Genomic DNA, 14,287 nt, shown 5'->3' with positions numbered 1-14,287 from the left:
AATATGAATTGAGCTTTCAGAGAAAAATAACATGAACATACTGCTTCTAACCAACCTCCACAAGATGGGAAGTGCTGCTTTGTAATTAAACGCTTACAGTCAAGCTACCAAATAAGCTACAATCTGTGATTTCTTAACATACATTATTTAATCCTCTTCTCGGTAGTTGAAACCTCTTCTTTGTGGTCAGGAAACATAACTACCATATGCAGAGGTATGGCTTTATAAAATGCGTAAGGGTTTTATGGTGACAAATTTAAGATAATATAGGTTTTATGTTTTACTTCAAAACTGACACAAGAATGAGCAGGAACCTGATCATGAGAGAGAAGGTGGCCCATGCAGGCTTTCTGTGCACTGACAACAGCAAAGTTAAGGCCAAGCAAGTCGGTAAACTACTTGATGGTCGGTTGGCCAGTCGTGCAGGAGGATTACACAAAAACTACTGAACACATTTACACAAAACTTGGATGGAGATGGGTCATGGCCCAGACTAGACTCCATGACCTTTTGGTGTGAATCTGAATGAAACAGACTTTATACTTTCTCACTTTCCTGAACATTGCGGATAGGACATTTTCCCACATTTGTTAATTTCTCAGGGACCAATGTATAGATTCTGATGAAAAAAATCAGCTGTTTTTAGGTGGCTGGTATTTTTGAGTAAATAATTAAATTTGGTTCTAGCTTTGGTGAGCTCATATTATGGTTAAGGATTTGCGGGTGGTTTAAAATTTAGAATGAAACAGAGCTATTGAGTTTGATATTGGATTAGGCTTGACTTTATTAAAGGGGATTGTTTGTCATTGGTGGTCAATGTGATTGTGATTTTGGGCTATATAAATAAAAGTGATTGGATTTGATTGGATTAAGTATCTTGACCTCATTCTAAAGTGTTGATTAATAATTTGCATTTGGGCAGAAATTGATCTCTAAATTTGAGACAAAAGAATTGATAAATTTGCACAACAATAAGAATAGGGACGTTACTGTTCATTACCTTTAAAGCAAATTCTTAAATTACAAGTAGGGAATAATCAAGCTGTTGCAAGGCTGCTCAACATTATTGCAGATGTACTGCCAGTCGAACAAGGAAGGAACCTTGTTGAGAGATGAGGAAAGATGTAGCGGAGCATCATTTAGTGGTATAATACTTCCATCTAGTGGTGCTTACTGGGTACATGCAGTTTAAGCAAAAAGATGTCAATGTGTGATTAGTTATCAGTGTATTAACTGGGTGTAGAATAATGGGTGACAGACTTTATTATTTCTCTCAGTAATGTGATTTTGATGTCCTATGTAATGAGTCATTTTAATGCTCAGCTTTTTAAATAAAAGTTCAACTTAATTTAACTATGTAAGGCCAGAATATATGACAGTGAGCCACTGTGAAAGTGAAGTGTCTTTATTATATTCATTTACATCCATTAAATCCATTTATTTGAATGTTACATTAGCATTTAATGATGTCAAAAAACAGCAGAAATATTCTTGAGTATTCAGTTACCTATCAAAGCCTTAACTATGTGTGGCTTCAACATAATTCTTAATATCATACAGCTCGACCTCGAAAATTGACATGACACACTAATGAAGATATGCATGATAACAGCCCAGGGCAAGCTGGGGGTTCAACAGACAAATATAATGAAGAGTCATCAGTTCACATTCAAGCTAGAAACACTATCTGGCCATCAGGTGTTTCTTAGTGTTTCTTTCAGGCCTCAATAGAATGATGAAACATTTGGGGGCAAAAATACAGAGCAGTAAACCATAGCTGGAGGCCAGGATTGCAAAAATTTCCACAGCGACAACATACTTCCCAGGAGAGCTAACGTAAGCAGGGACAAAGGCCACCCAGACAGCACAGAATATCAGCATGCTGAAGGTGATCAGTTTGGCCTCATTGAAGTTGTCAGGGAGTTTCCGAGCAAGAAAGGCCAAGAGGAGGCAGGTGCAGGCCAGCAGGCCGATGTAGCCCAGAACCAGAGCGAAGCCCACCACAGAGGCCATGGCACACTCCAGGGTGACCTTTGACCCTCGGAAACCCAGATCACGTCGAGGCTCTGGGGGGCTGAGGGACAGCCATATGGCACAGATGATAACCTGAATGAATGTGAAGACATTTCAGTGTTATTATTCAATATGAAGTGTAATAAAATATTGTCTTGATTTCATCAATGAGACAGTATTCATACCTGTACAGAAGTAAAGAGGCAGACACTTCCTCTCTGTTGGCCCGGACCAAACCACTTCATCAAGGTTTCAGCACCAGGCCGAGCTGAGCGGAAAACAGCAAGAACTACGAGGGTTTTGACCAGGAGGCAGGAAACACAAAGTACAAAGCTGATCCCAAAGGCTGCCTGCTGGAAACGACAGGACCAGACTGATGGACGACCGATGAAGACCAGTGAGCACAGGAAGCAGAGCTTCAGAGACAGAAGAAGCAGGAAGCTCAGTTCTGAATTGTTGGCTCGCACCTAGAGGTGAATCAGATTAACAGACAAAGATGTGGCCATTTAAACAACGCAATGTTTTATCGGAGAGAAATGTAACACGAATTTCAACTCTTTCCTTACTCTGGGTTCTTACCATAGGTGTTTGATGAAAGCAAATAAACACCACAAACACAGCTGTTGTCACTGCAGCACCAGACACAGCTGCAGTGGTCAGAGTAATGCCCAATGTTTCATTAAAGGAAAGAAAGTCCAGCTGACGAGGGACACAGGCTGTTCGTTCACTGTTGGACCAGAACTCAGATGGACAACGCTCACAGTGAAGAGAACCTGGTAGAGGGAGAATGAAGTGAAATACGAATGGGAATATTAAATTCGCAAACATGAATTTCCCTTTCTCAATGGAGTGATTTCCTCACCGGTTGTATTGCTAATCTCCCCTTCAGCACATGGGATACAGTCAAAGCAGCAGAGAGGTTCTCCTTTCCTGTTGGCCTTTCGGGTACCTGGGGGGCAGCTCTCACTGCACACTGAAACAGGAACCTAAACAAAAAGCCAGACAGTCATTGCAACAGATACTTTTTAGTAGCCTTGACACAACTTGTTGATGTGACTACCTGATTGGATCTTGTGCTCCACTGAATAGCTGACTCATTAAGGTGGAGGTCAAACCCGTCCACACGACCAATCAAAACAAGTTTAAGTGACCCTTCAGGGGTGTTCTGCCAGTTGACGAGGTCGTACTTTGCTGGAATGTCAGCACCTTGGAAATGAAACATTTCTCCCTGTGGTGTGGTGACGTTCACTTTGTTCAAGTGCTGCAACAGCTGAAAACAACAAATGAAACAATATCTATATTATTTGGGGATGGCTGGGGCTCAGGAGGTAGAGTGGTCATACACAAATTGGAAGGTTGGGACTTCAATCCCCAGCCCCTGTAGTCCACATGTCTACATGTCGACGTTGAACTTGAGCAAGATGCTCAAAATTGCTCCTGGTGGCTTTTGCATTGGTGTGTGAGTATGTCTTTGAATGGTGATACAATACCTTGAATGGTAGCCTCTGTTTGAATGTATGTTTGAGTGGGTGACTGCTGACTTGTGTTGTCAAGCACATGGCTTTAAGTTCGGCAAGAGGGATTCATAAGATCAAGTGATCAACAGATTTCACAAATCCAGCAGCCTCAAAACGTAACTTTGGGTGGTCAGTAAGACTAGAAAACCATATACAGGTAGTCAATTTACTACTTTACTTTATTGCAATCATTTATAATAAACAGTTTATTAGAATTTTAAGAGTATTCTCTGTGGTAGATGAGATGTAACAGTGGTATTTCTGTTTACCTCTCTGGGTTTGATGTGTTTTGGAGAGGAGCAAGTGGAGCTGTTGTTTCCAGGAGGGCTGTCTCTGTTGGGGCAGGAGAGAAGGCTGTGGAGGGCGTTGGCTGCAGCATAAACAGCCAGGTACACATTATACGCCACCCTTAGCTGAGAGGTGTCAGTGAAGGGATGCTGCACTCCCTCCAGGGACTCTGTCCCACTGCAGGCTGGTAGAGAAGCTTTCAGGAGGGTCTCTTTGGTCGGAGATGAAGAAGAAACATTTGATGAATGGTCAGACCATGTTCTGCGTGGCGAAGAGAAATATGATGATTGTGTTTCCTGTGATTGTTCAGCTCCAGGAGTGCATCCAAACTCCTTTTGCCAGAATTCTCTGATGAATTCATCATCAGGACGATGACTTGGGTGCAAACTCCTGAGATAATTTTCAAATCCAGGTATTGTTGAACTTCGAATGGCCACACCAAGAACACCACTTGCCACTTTAGAGATGGCAAGATCCTGAAGAAGATCATCACTGGTGCTCCAAGCCTCACTGGCCAGAAACTGTCTGTCTGTCACCTACAATAAGAAAACACTGAAATAACTACAATAAGAAAAACAACTTTTAGATAAATAAAATTCTCTTGTCTAAAAAAGGAACCTTTGCCTATAAAAATACTGATTCCAGTTACTCACATTTCTCTTGGCCAGTTCCAGAAATAATTCCTTTACATCTGTGTACCAGCAAAAGATCAGAATCACTGTTGCAGTTGAGGCTTTAATTTTGAGTGCTGCACGTCTGGCATCACTCATTATAGTTTCACTGCGGAGAGTCTCTATGAATTCCAAACACACTCCTTTCCCCTGAATCTCCTCCTGAAATACCTGAAATATGGAAGTCAGAACAAAAAAGTAGTTTATTATTATATCTTATATCTTATTTGTACTATAAATCAAGGAAAAACATGAGCAACCTTGTCAGGTAATTAACACTATAATACCAAAACCATACACCTGTGTTGCCAATTGACCATAATCCGAGTTTTCTATCACTGCTCCAATCCATGTCCAGTTGAAGCGTATGGCCAGTCGTGCCATGGCCCGGGCTTGGTAAATATCACTAGGGATTGTTCTGAAGAAGTTAGGAAACTTTGTCCTGTCACTAAGACAGGGGCAGCTAGCCAAGTAGCTGATCTGAGGGAAAGACACAGAATTATTATTTTGACACTGTTTATACAGCAATAATACCATTTTATTTTGAATTAAAATGTTTTATAAAATCTTATCAAACTCTTGGTGTAGACTGTATGAAAATGATGTTGATCAGAGATTTATTTCCTGTTGTAATGAAACTCACAACTGGCACAGAGAGAGGGCCCAGGATCCTGGATATTATTATGCTTGTCGAGGAGGAGGCACAAATGAGCAAAGGAGCAAGCTGACCACCTGCTGATAGCATTAGACATGAATTATATAATAACATTCATTTAATACTAAAATCACATAAGTTATTATTTTACAACTAATATGGACATAGGAATTGTTAAGTGCATACTAAATTGTATCAAATCATACCTGCTCTCTCTCCTGGTTGGTCATAAGCAGCAGATCGAGGCATAGAAGCTGTTAAGTTGCAGCTGTGTGTGTCTCCTCCAACCATTGACAGTGCACCTTGCAGAGACCAGGGGTATCGGGAACAGCTGTCAAGTATACGGTAGCCCAGCTTCACTCCTGGTAGCAGGGTGCTGTTATGATTGATTTCCTCAACGGCAAACGCCATAGCATATGGATATTTTATTGCCTCTATATCTAAACTGAGATCATAGGAGGAGAGTACAAAGTAGTGTACAAAATAGTGAACAAAATAAACATTAAATAAAAGTCCACTGATAATCACTGAAAATGATATATATAAAATGTAGAATATATATATATATATATATATATATATATATATATATATAAAATGTCCCACAACAAAATCTATTGAAATTATTCTACTGTAATCAAAAACTGCAGAGAAAAATAAAACTTAAACAATAACCCATGTGTATAAGCATTGCATAACCTCTAAGTTTCATATTTATTAGCTACTAGCTAACATTGACAAAATGTGTGGAGAAAAAAAACAAAGGAAAAAAAGAGAAAAATACAAACAAAGTGCTTTATTCATATGAACAACATAATAATCAAGAGATATCAACAACAATACATGGTGTCATTAAGTTTTACCTGGTGCAAGGTTCATAACTTGGCAGCCTGGTGTAGCCCTGCTTTACAGCTGAATGTATGTAATAGAGATTAAGAAGTCCACCAATAATCACATCTCCATCCTGGGAGAGGCTCTTGTCTCTGGTTGCACCCCACCGGGAGCACACTGTCGCCTGAACCACCTCCAGCCCCGTCTGTCTGCCCACTACACTGAGAAGCAGCAGGGAGAGGGCTGAGTAAAGCCTCCAAGTGAGGAACCAGAGGAACAAAGACATGGATCCAACTGTTCAGGATATTTAACACATATCTGAATGTCAGACATTGCATCAGTGAGGAGTGAGGAGTGAGGACATTGTTTTTACCAAAGACAAATACCATTAAATTCAACATGTTCAATTGTAACATCATAGTCTCATGTCAGCTACCTGCTACAAATGACATTATAAACAGAAACATGTCTCACTTGGTTAAAAGTTTCCTATCACAAATATCGCAAGACTAAGTGTCAACTTTGAAAACAGTACCTTGAATCAAACCCACCCCCCTTGCACTGTGCAAGTTAACTGTTGATGTGAGTATTTATAATAGGTATAAACTGTATCAGTAACACTGATGACATAAGCAGCACACACCCACAGTTATTCCTCTCTAAAGTGATTAGTGTGTTTGAAGTTAGCAGTGGGTATAGAGTTTTCAGGATGCATTGAGATCTGAATAAATGCATATGTGGATGCACAGATAACATGCAGCTTCAATCTCACTACAGCATCCATTTCAATATCTGGAAAATTTAAAGGGAAGAAATATGCTCTTTTACGTTTTTTTTCTGCACCACTTTCTTGCTTTGTGTAGTAGCTCCTCTAAACTTTCTGCTGAGGTGACGGCACGGAGTCATGTCATGATGAAACCAGACATGAGCTTATCCTTCAAATTTACCATTTTCTTACTACAACAGAATAATGGGTCAATTTAAGTTGAAACATATATAATATTTTGAAAGATGTAATAAGCCAACTTTATTTTAAAATATGGTCTTTATTAGATAGTAAACAAAGACAGGTATATCTTTAATAAACTAATTAGACATAGTAAGCCATAAATCATATCGCTTACTATGTCGAAATCATGCAGTAATTAGAAACCGTACAATACATTTTTAGACTTATACTTGAATACTATGATAAAGAATAACATTCTAATAAGATAGCCAAATAGGAGATGCTCATACACTATTACACAATACTTTACAAGATCATGCAATTAGAAATAAAATGCAATGCCATATCAGATCCAAAATGTATTAATTACACGCTATTTTACCCTGAATATCAAATATTATTGTAGAGACCACACTTAATTTCACCAACATGGACCTACGATGGCTTAAATTAGAAAATAGAGGCTGTAATTTGAGAAATGTAGATCCATATTATTGTAGTTCTTCGTTCTACATTAATAAGGAGTTTGGGGTCAAATTTGGCTATCAATAATAATTAATGATTATCAGGGATAATTTTTATGATAAATAATAAGATCGAATTTACATTAGATCACCTTGGGGTACCACCCTTGAAGAAGGGAAAAGATAGGCAATTCACCAAATCAGTGTCAGAAAAAGGTACTAAACTGTTTGTAACTCTGATTAATTATTAACTTAATGACTACAACCAATATTACCATAACAGCTAGTAATGGTCGAAGGATTTTGGAGTAGAGGTTGGCAACATTCACTCTTGTACAAAATTAAATGGACAGAAGGTCCAATGGAAGGTGAAAAAGTATTTTATTTAACACAAACATGAAAACACACAATCTAACTAACATGTACGATATACAGGTGTTTGTGTGTGTGTGTGTGTGTGTGTGTGTGTCTGTGTGTGTGAGTCTGGCAGAACAAATAAACAATGTTGGTTCGCGCATCATGTGTTCACTGATATCACATGTGGATGTGATATGCTCCAGGCTGAAGGAGTGTGTGTGCGTGTGACGTGATGCCAGGTTATAGAAGATGGTTATTTGCATGCAAAGACCCTGAGAGAGTCCGTGTGAAGCATAATTCAACTAACTTCAAGTTTAGCCGTGTAGCACAGCAAACTACCAATAACCTGACCTGAGATCACAATAACACCAAAACAGTGATCAAACACATAGATTGAACACATGTGCATTACATTAACCAGAGTTAAAAGTCCTGTGCTTAGCCCTGCTATGCTATGCTGTGTGCTATCTAGGCCCAATTCAACGTTACCAGGCTTTGAGGAAAAGGTGCTGGTACTTCCTCATCTGATGAGCCAAGCAGGGGAAGGTTGTAATTCCAATGTTGAACAATGCTGTTCTTGCTGTGCAAAGTTTGATAAAGCAGCAGCAGGTGGAGGAAACTGGTCGCTCCTTTCCTTTGCAGGGATAGCAGCTTGGTGCTGACTTACTTCGTGTTCCTCAGATCGTGGAGTTCGCTGGCCAGCTTTGCATCGCAGCTGCTGGTGCTAACTGATTTGGAATACGAGCAGGACCTTGTGTCACTGCAGTGAGGAGAAGTTCTTTGGGCTGCTGGAAATGTAGCTTGCAGCTCTAAGCAGCTGTTAGGCCCAGAATAATCCAGGAGAAGAGAACTTGAAGGCAGACAGCCCCGTAGGGAGAGAGGTGGAGAAGAGAGAGAACAAAGGAAGAAGCTGGAGTTTTGACTATCTGGTCAGTGGGGGTCTGTCATCCTGACCAATAGTAGCTCAAACCTGAATTTGCACCTAGGTGTGAGAGACTGGGGAATTCTGGGAAACTGAGTTCCGTTCAGAGTCCATTTTTAAATCCACGATGAACGGCTTCATCTGTGGGTCCCAACATTATTAAGAGTCAGACAAAACACAGAGCTCAAAGAACGATGCATTTATTTGGGCTTTATTTAAAATAGTTTCAATTTATCACCGGGTAATTGTGGCTAACATTAATAATAATAAAACTGTACTGTAAAATAAAGTCAAACACCATTGTTGTCTCTCGTAGCCCTGATGTTCTCAGGAGTCCTGTGGAGTTTGTAGGTAGGCTATTAGTGCATAGCCACATGCCTGCTTGTCAGCACCTTGTGAGACTCTCCTCATGGATTTAGCTACAAAAATCATTAAATCTCATTGCAGGTCAACCTGCATGTGAGATGATGGAGACTGACCCTGACCCAGATATTAGCCTCAACTCACAGACACTACATACTCTGATTGACAAAATAAGCAGGAGCTGGTACACACTGCAAGCAGCTGAGATGACAGTCCACCAGGCTGGAGAGAGGCAGCTACACACTGAAGAGGGGACATTTGATGCCTTATTCTGTTGTCACTTTTTCTGCCATCCATTTAAAACTACACTTGACTCGAAATGTGTGCCAGAACTATGAAATTGTACTGGACGAGCCAAAAAAGTTGCCTCTAAGAAAGTCTACTAAGGGTCTAACAACTAGAAAGCAAAGATGGCATTTGCTTTAATTTGCAATACCATTTTCTTGTAATTTGACAAAAATGAACCTGTAAGATAGTCAAACAGAATGAAAATATAGTTATTTGTTTTATTTTGCAGAACAATTTTTTGTAACGTGTCACAAATTAATGTCGAAGAAAGTCTAATAAGGTGCTAACAAGGAAGTATGTGGCTATTTACTAGTAGCCTAACTACAGACTTGGGAAGAAACTATCTGGCCATCATGTTTTTCTTTGTGTTTTTCTCAGGCCTCAATAAAATAATAAAACATTTGGGGGCAAAAATACAAAGCAGTAAACCATAGCTGGAGGCCAGGATTGCAAAAATTTCCACAGCGACAACATACTTCCCAGGAGAGCTAACGTAAGCAGGAACAAAGGCCACCCAGACAGCACAGAATATCAGCATGCTGAAGGTGATCAGTTTGGCCTCATTGAAGTTGTCAGGGAGTTTCCGAGCAAGAAAGGCCAAGAGGAGGCAGGTGCAGGCCAGCAGGCCAATGTAGCCCAGAACCAGAGCGAAGCCCACCACAGAGGCCATGGCACACTCCAGGGTGACCTTTGACCCTTGGAAACCCAGATCACGTCGAGGCTCTGGGGGGCTGAGGGACAGCCATATGGCACAGATGATAACCTGAATGAAAATTGAACACATTTCAGTGTAATTAATCAATATAAAATGTAATGAAATATTGTCTTGATTCAATCACCGGGACAATAATCATACCTGTACAGAAGTAAAGAGGCAGACACTTCCTCTCTGTTGGCTCGGACCAAACCACTTCATCAAGGTTTCAGCACCAGGCCGAGCTGAGCGAAAAACAGCAAGAACTACGAGGGTTTTGACCAGGAGGCAGGAAACACAAAGTACAAAGCTGATCCCAAAGGCTGCCTGCTGGAATCGACAGGACCAGACTGATGGACGACCGATGAAGACCAGTGAGCACAGGAAGCAGAGCTTCAGAGACACAAGAAGCAGGAAGCTCAGTTCTGAATTGTTGGCTCGCACCTAGAGGTGAATCAGATTAACAGACAAAGATGTGGCCATTTAAACAACGCAATGTTTTATCAGAGAAAAATGTGACATCAATGTCAAATGCATATGTCTGGTAAATTATTCTTGGTTCTTACCATAGGTGTTTTGTGGTAGAAAATAAACACCACAAACACAGCTGTTGTCACTGCAGCACCAGACACAGCTGCAGTGGTCAGAGTAATGCCCAATGTTTCATTAAAGGAAAGAAAGTCCAGCTGACGAGGGACACAGGCTGTTTGTTCAATGTTGGACCAGAACTCAGATGGACAACGCTCACAGTGAAGAGAACCTGGGAGATTAACAAGAGAAGAAAGGGAATGAAAATAAACCACATTGGGGTAAATTAAAGTTCTAAAAAAAGTTTTTTGTTGGAGGGAGTTCCTCACCAGTTGTATTGCTAATCTCCCCTTCAGCACATGGGATACAGTCAAAGCAGCAGAGAGGTTCTCCTTTCCTGTTGGCCTTTCGGGTACCTGGGGGGCAGCTCTCACTGCACACTGAAACAGGAACCTAAACAAAAAGCCAGACAGTCATTGCAACAGATAATCTTTAGTAGCCTTGACACAACTTGTTGATGTGACTACCTGATTGGATCCTGTGCTCCACTGAATAGCCGACTCATTAAGGTGGAGGTCAAACCCGTCCACACGACCAATCAAAACAAGTTTAAGTGACCCTTCAGGGGTGTTCTGCCAGTTGACGAGGTCGTACTTTGCTGGAATGTCAGCACCTTGGAAATAAAACATTTCTCCTTGTGGTGTGGTGACGTTCACTTTGTTCAAGTGCTGCAACAGCTGAAACCATCAAATGTTGAAAGAAATTACGCACAACAAAAAATGCATTTATATTTAATTAAACCTTTTCAAACTACATGACATCTTATGGATAAGATGACAATCATATTTTTCTTTGTTTACCTCTCTGGGTTTGATGTGTCTTGTAGAGGAGCAAGCGGAGCTGTTGTTTCCAGGAGGGCTGTCTCTGTTGGGGCAGGAGAGAAGGCTGTGGAGGGCGTGGGCTGCAGCATAAACAGCCAGGTACACATTATATGCCACCCTTAGCTGAGAGGTGTCAGTGAAGGGATGCTGCACTCCCTCCAGGGACTCTGTCCCACTGCAGGCTGGTAGAGAAGCTCTCTGAACAGATCTATTGGCAGGAGGTGAAGTCGAAACATTTGACCATGTTCTGCGTGGTGAAGAGGAATGTGAAGATTGTGTTTGTTGTGATTGTTCAGCTCCAGGAGTGCATCTAAACACCTTTTGCCAGAATTCTCTGAAGAATTCATCATCAGGACGATGACTTGTGTGCAAACTCCTGAGATAACTTTCAAATCCAGGTATTGTTGAACTTCGAATGGCCACACCAAGAACACCACTTGCCACTTTAGAGATGTCAAGATCTTGAAGAAGATCATCACTGGTGCTCCAAGACTCACTGGCCAGAAACTGTCTGTCTGTCACCTACAATAAGAAAACACTGAAATAAACTACAATAAGAAGAACTGTTAGATAAATAAAATTGTCTTGTCAAAAAAAGGAATCCTTTGCCTATAAAAATACTGATTCCAGTTACTCACATTTCTCTTGGCCAGTTCCAGAAATACTTTCTTTACATCTGTGTACCAGCAAAAAATCAGAATAACCCTCGCAGTCAAAGCTTCAATTGTGAGTGCTGCACGTCTGGCATCACTCATTATAGTTTCTCTGCGGAGAGTCTCTATGAATTCCAAACACACTCCTTTCCCCTGAATTTCCTCCTGAAATACCTGAAATACGGAAGTCAAAACAAAAAACTAGTTTATTATTATATCTTATATCTTATTTGTACTATAAATCAATAACAAAATCATACACCTGTATTGCCAATTGACCATAATCCGAGTTTTCTATCACTGCTCCCATCCATGTCCAGTTGAAGCGTATGGCCAGCTGTGCCATGGCCCGGGCTTGGTAAATATCACTGGGGATTGTTCTGAAGAAGTTAGGAAACTTTGTCCTGTCACTAAGACAGGGGCAGCTAGCCAAGTAGCTGATCTGAGGGAAAGACACAGAATTATTATTTTGACACTGTTTATACAGCAATAATAACATTTTATTATTTAATAAAATGTTTTTTAAAATCTTATCAGACTCTTTGTGTAGACTGTATAAAAATGATATTAATCAAAGATTTATTTCCTGTTGTAATGAAACTCACGACTGGCACAGAGAGAGGGCCCAGGATCCTAGACATTATTATGCCTGTTGTAGATGAGGCCGCACAAATGAGCAAAGGAACAAGCTGACCACCTGCTGACAGCATTAGACATAAATTATATAACAACACTCATTTGAAACTGAACAAGTTGTTTTTTTTATGGATATATGTTTAGTGCATGCGATATATATAATATTAAGTAATACCTGCTGTCTCTCCTGGTTGGTCATAAGCTGCAGAACGAGGCATAGAAGCTGTTAAATTACAGCTGTGTGCGTCTCCTCCAACCATTGACAGTGCACTTCGCAGAGACCAAGGGTATATGCCACAGCTATCAAGTATATGGTAGCCCAGCTTCACTTCTGGTAGCAGGGTGCTGTTACGATTGATTTCCTCCACCGCAAACGCCATAGCATAAGTATATTTTAATGCCTCTAGATCTAAACTGAGACAACAGGAGGAGAAAAGAAGAGCGAACAAAATAAATTACAATGGCTGTCAATGAAACAGGAAAATAATTGTTATGGGTATGTGTACATACACATTTATTTGCACATATGCTAATATAAATGTATTACTGCAAAATCTGTTGAAATAAACATACATAATCAAAATATGTATTTCTGAGATATGTATACCATTAACATTTTGTTAATAGTGGACCTCTTTTGAAATTATTAAAAGTATTATAAACATTGCATCACTGTTTAGGTCAACATGTTGTAGAACTAAATTATGTTTAACAAAAACATATGAGCATGACAAAAAATGTTTTGCCATCATCTGAACAACATAATAATGAACAGACATTCAAAAACTATTCATGGTGTCATTAAGTTTTACCCGGTGCAAGGTTCATAATTCGGCAGCCTGGTGTAGCCCTGCTCTACAGCTGAAGGTTTGTAATGGAGATTAAAAAGTCCACCGACAATCACATCTCCATCCTGGAAGAGGCTCTTGTCGCTCGGTACACCCCAGCGGGAGCACACTGTCGCCTGAACCACCTCCAGCCCCGTCTGTCTGCCCACTACACTGAGAAGCAGCAGGGAGAGGGCTGAGGAGGGCCTCCGAGTGAGGTACCAGAGGAACAAAGACATGGATGCAGCTGTTGTGGACATGTAGCACATATTTGAATGTCAGAATTTGCATGATTGAGATGTTCAATTACTTTGATCAGTGTAAAACACAATTCACATTAAATGGTCTTCATAGAACCTTAAACCTCCATCAAGTTCAGAAGAAATGTTAAGGTACCTCATGAACGTTCAACAGCTCCTGTTACCAAAGACATATCCCATTAAATTAAACATGTCCAAATGTAACATCATAGTCTCATGTCAGCTACCTGCAAAAACAAAAGACATTATAAACAGAAACATGTCTCACTCGGTTTATAAGCTCTTATCACATGTATCACAAGACAAAGTGTCAACACTGATTTTCAGTGTTGTGTAGTACCTTGAATCAAACCAACCCCCCTCGCACTCTGCACAAGTGAAGTGTTGATATGAGTATTTATAATAGGTGTAAAGTGTGTCAGTAAAACTGATGACACAAGCAGCACACACCCAAAGTTATTCCTCTCTAAGGTGATGGTGGAAAAACAAT

At 40.3% G+C, this 14,287-nt stretch overlaps 2 protein-coding genes across 2 annotated transcripts; both read right to left on the bottom strand.

Annotated features, from left to right (window-relative positions):
• Window positions 1-1,683: 1,683 nt before the first annotated feature.
• Window positions 1,684-5,570, bottom strand: LOC311256465 (extracellular calcium-sensing receptor-like; the record flags this gene model as incomplete). Its single annotated transcript, XM_084351547.1, has 10 exons — window positions 5,351-5,570; window positions 5,133-5,221; window positions 4,790-4,969; window positions 4,472-4,660; window positions 3,800-4,354; window positions 3,074-3,283; window positions 2,876-2,999; window positions 2,593-2,786; window positions 2,199-2,480; window positions 1,684-2,106 (listed from the first exon to the last, which is right to left on the bottom strand). Exons 1-10 carry the CDS (start codon window positions 5,553-5,555, stop codon window positions 1,684-1,686), a joined length of 2,451 nt encoding a protein of 816 aa, XP_084207673.1. The 5' UTR covers window positions 5,556-5,570.
• A 4,088-nt stretch (window positions 5,571-9,658) lies between these two features.
• LOC311256466 (extracellular calcium-sensing receptor-like) lies at window positions 9,659-13,105 on the bottom strand (the record flags this gene model as incomplete). Its single annotated transcript, XM_084351548.1, has 10 exons — window positions 12,886-13,105; window positions 12,680-12,771; window positions 12,337-12,516; window positions 12,060-12,248; window positions 11,401-11,943; window positions 11,068-11,277; window positions 10,870-10,993; window positions 10,579-10,772; window positions 10,175-10,456; window positions 9,659-10,081 (listed from the first exon to the last, which is right to left on the bottom strand). Exons 1-10 carry the CDS (start codon window positions 13,088-13,090, stop codon window positions 9,659-9,661), a joined length of 2,442 nt encoding a protein of 813 aa, XP_084207674.1. The 5' UTR covers window positions 13,091-13,105.
• Window positions 13,106-14,287: the final 1,182 nt, after the last annotated feature.

The sequence above is a fragment of the Pagrus pagrus genome (genome assembly GCF_965226575.1).
Source record: "Pagrus pagrus genome assembly, chromosome: 4".
NCBI lineage: Eukaryota > Metazoa > Chordata > Actinopteri > Spariformes > Sparidae > Pagrus > Pagrus pagrus.
This window is presented reverse-complemented; position numbering and strand designations above follow the sequence as displayed.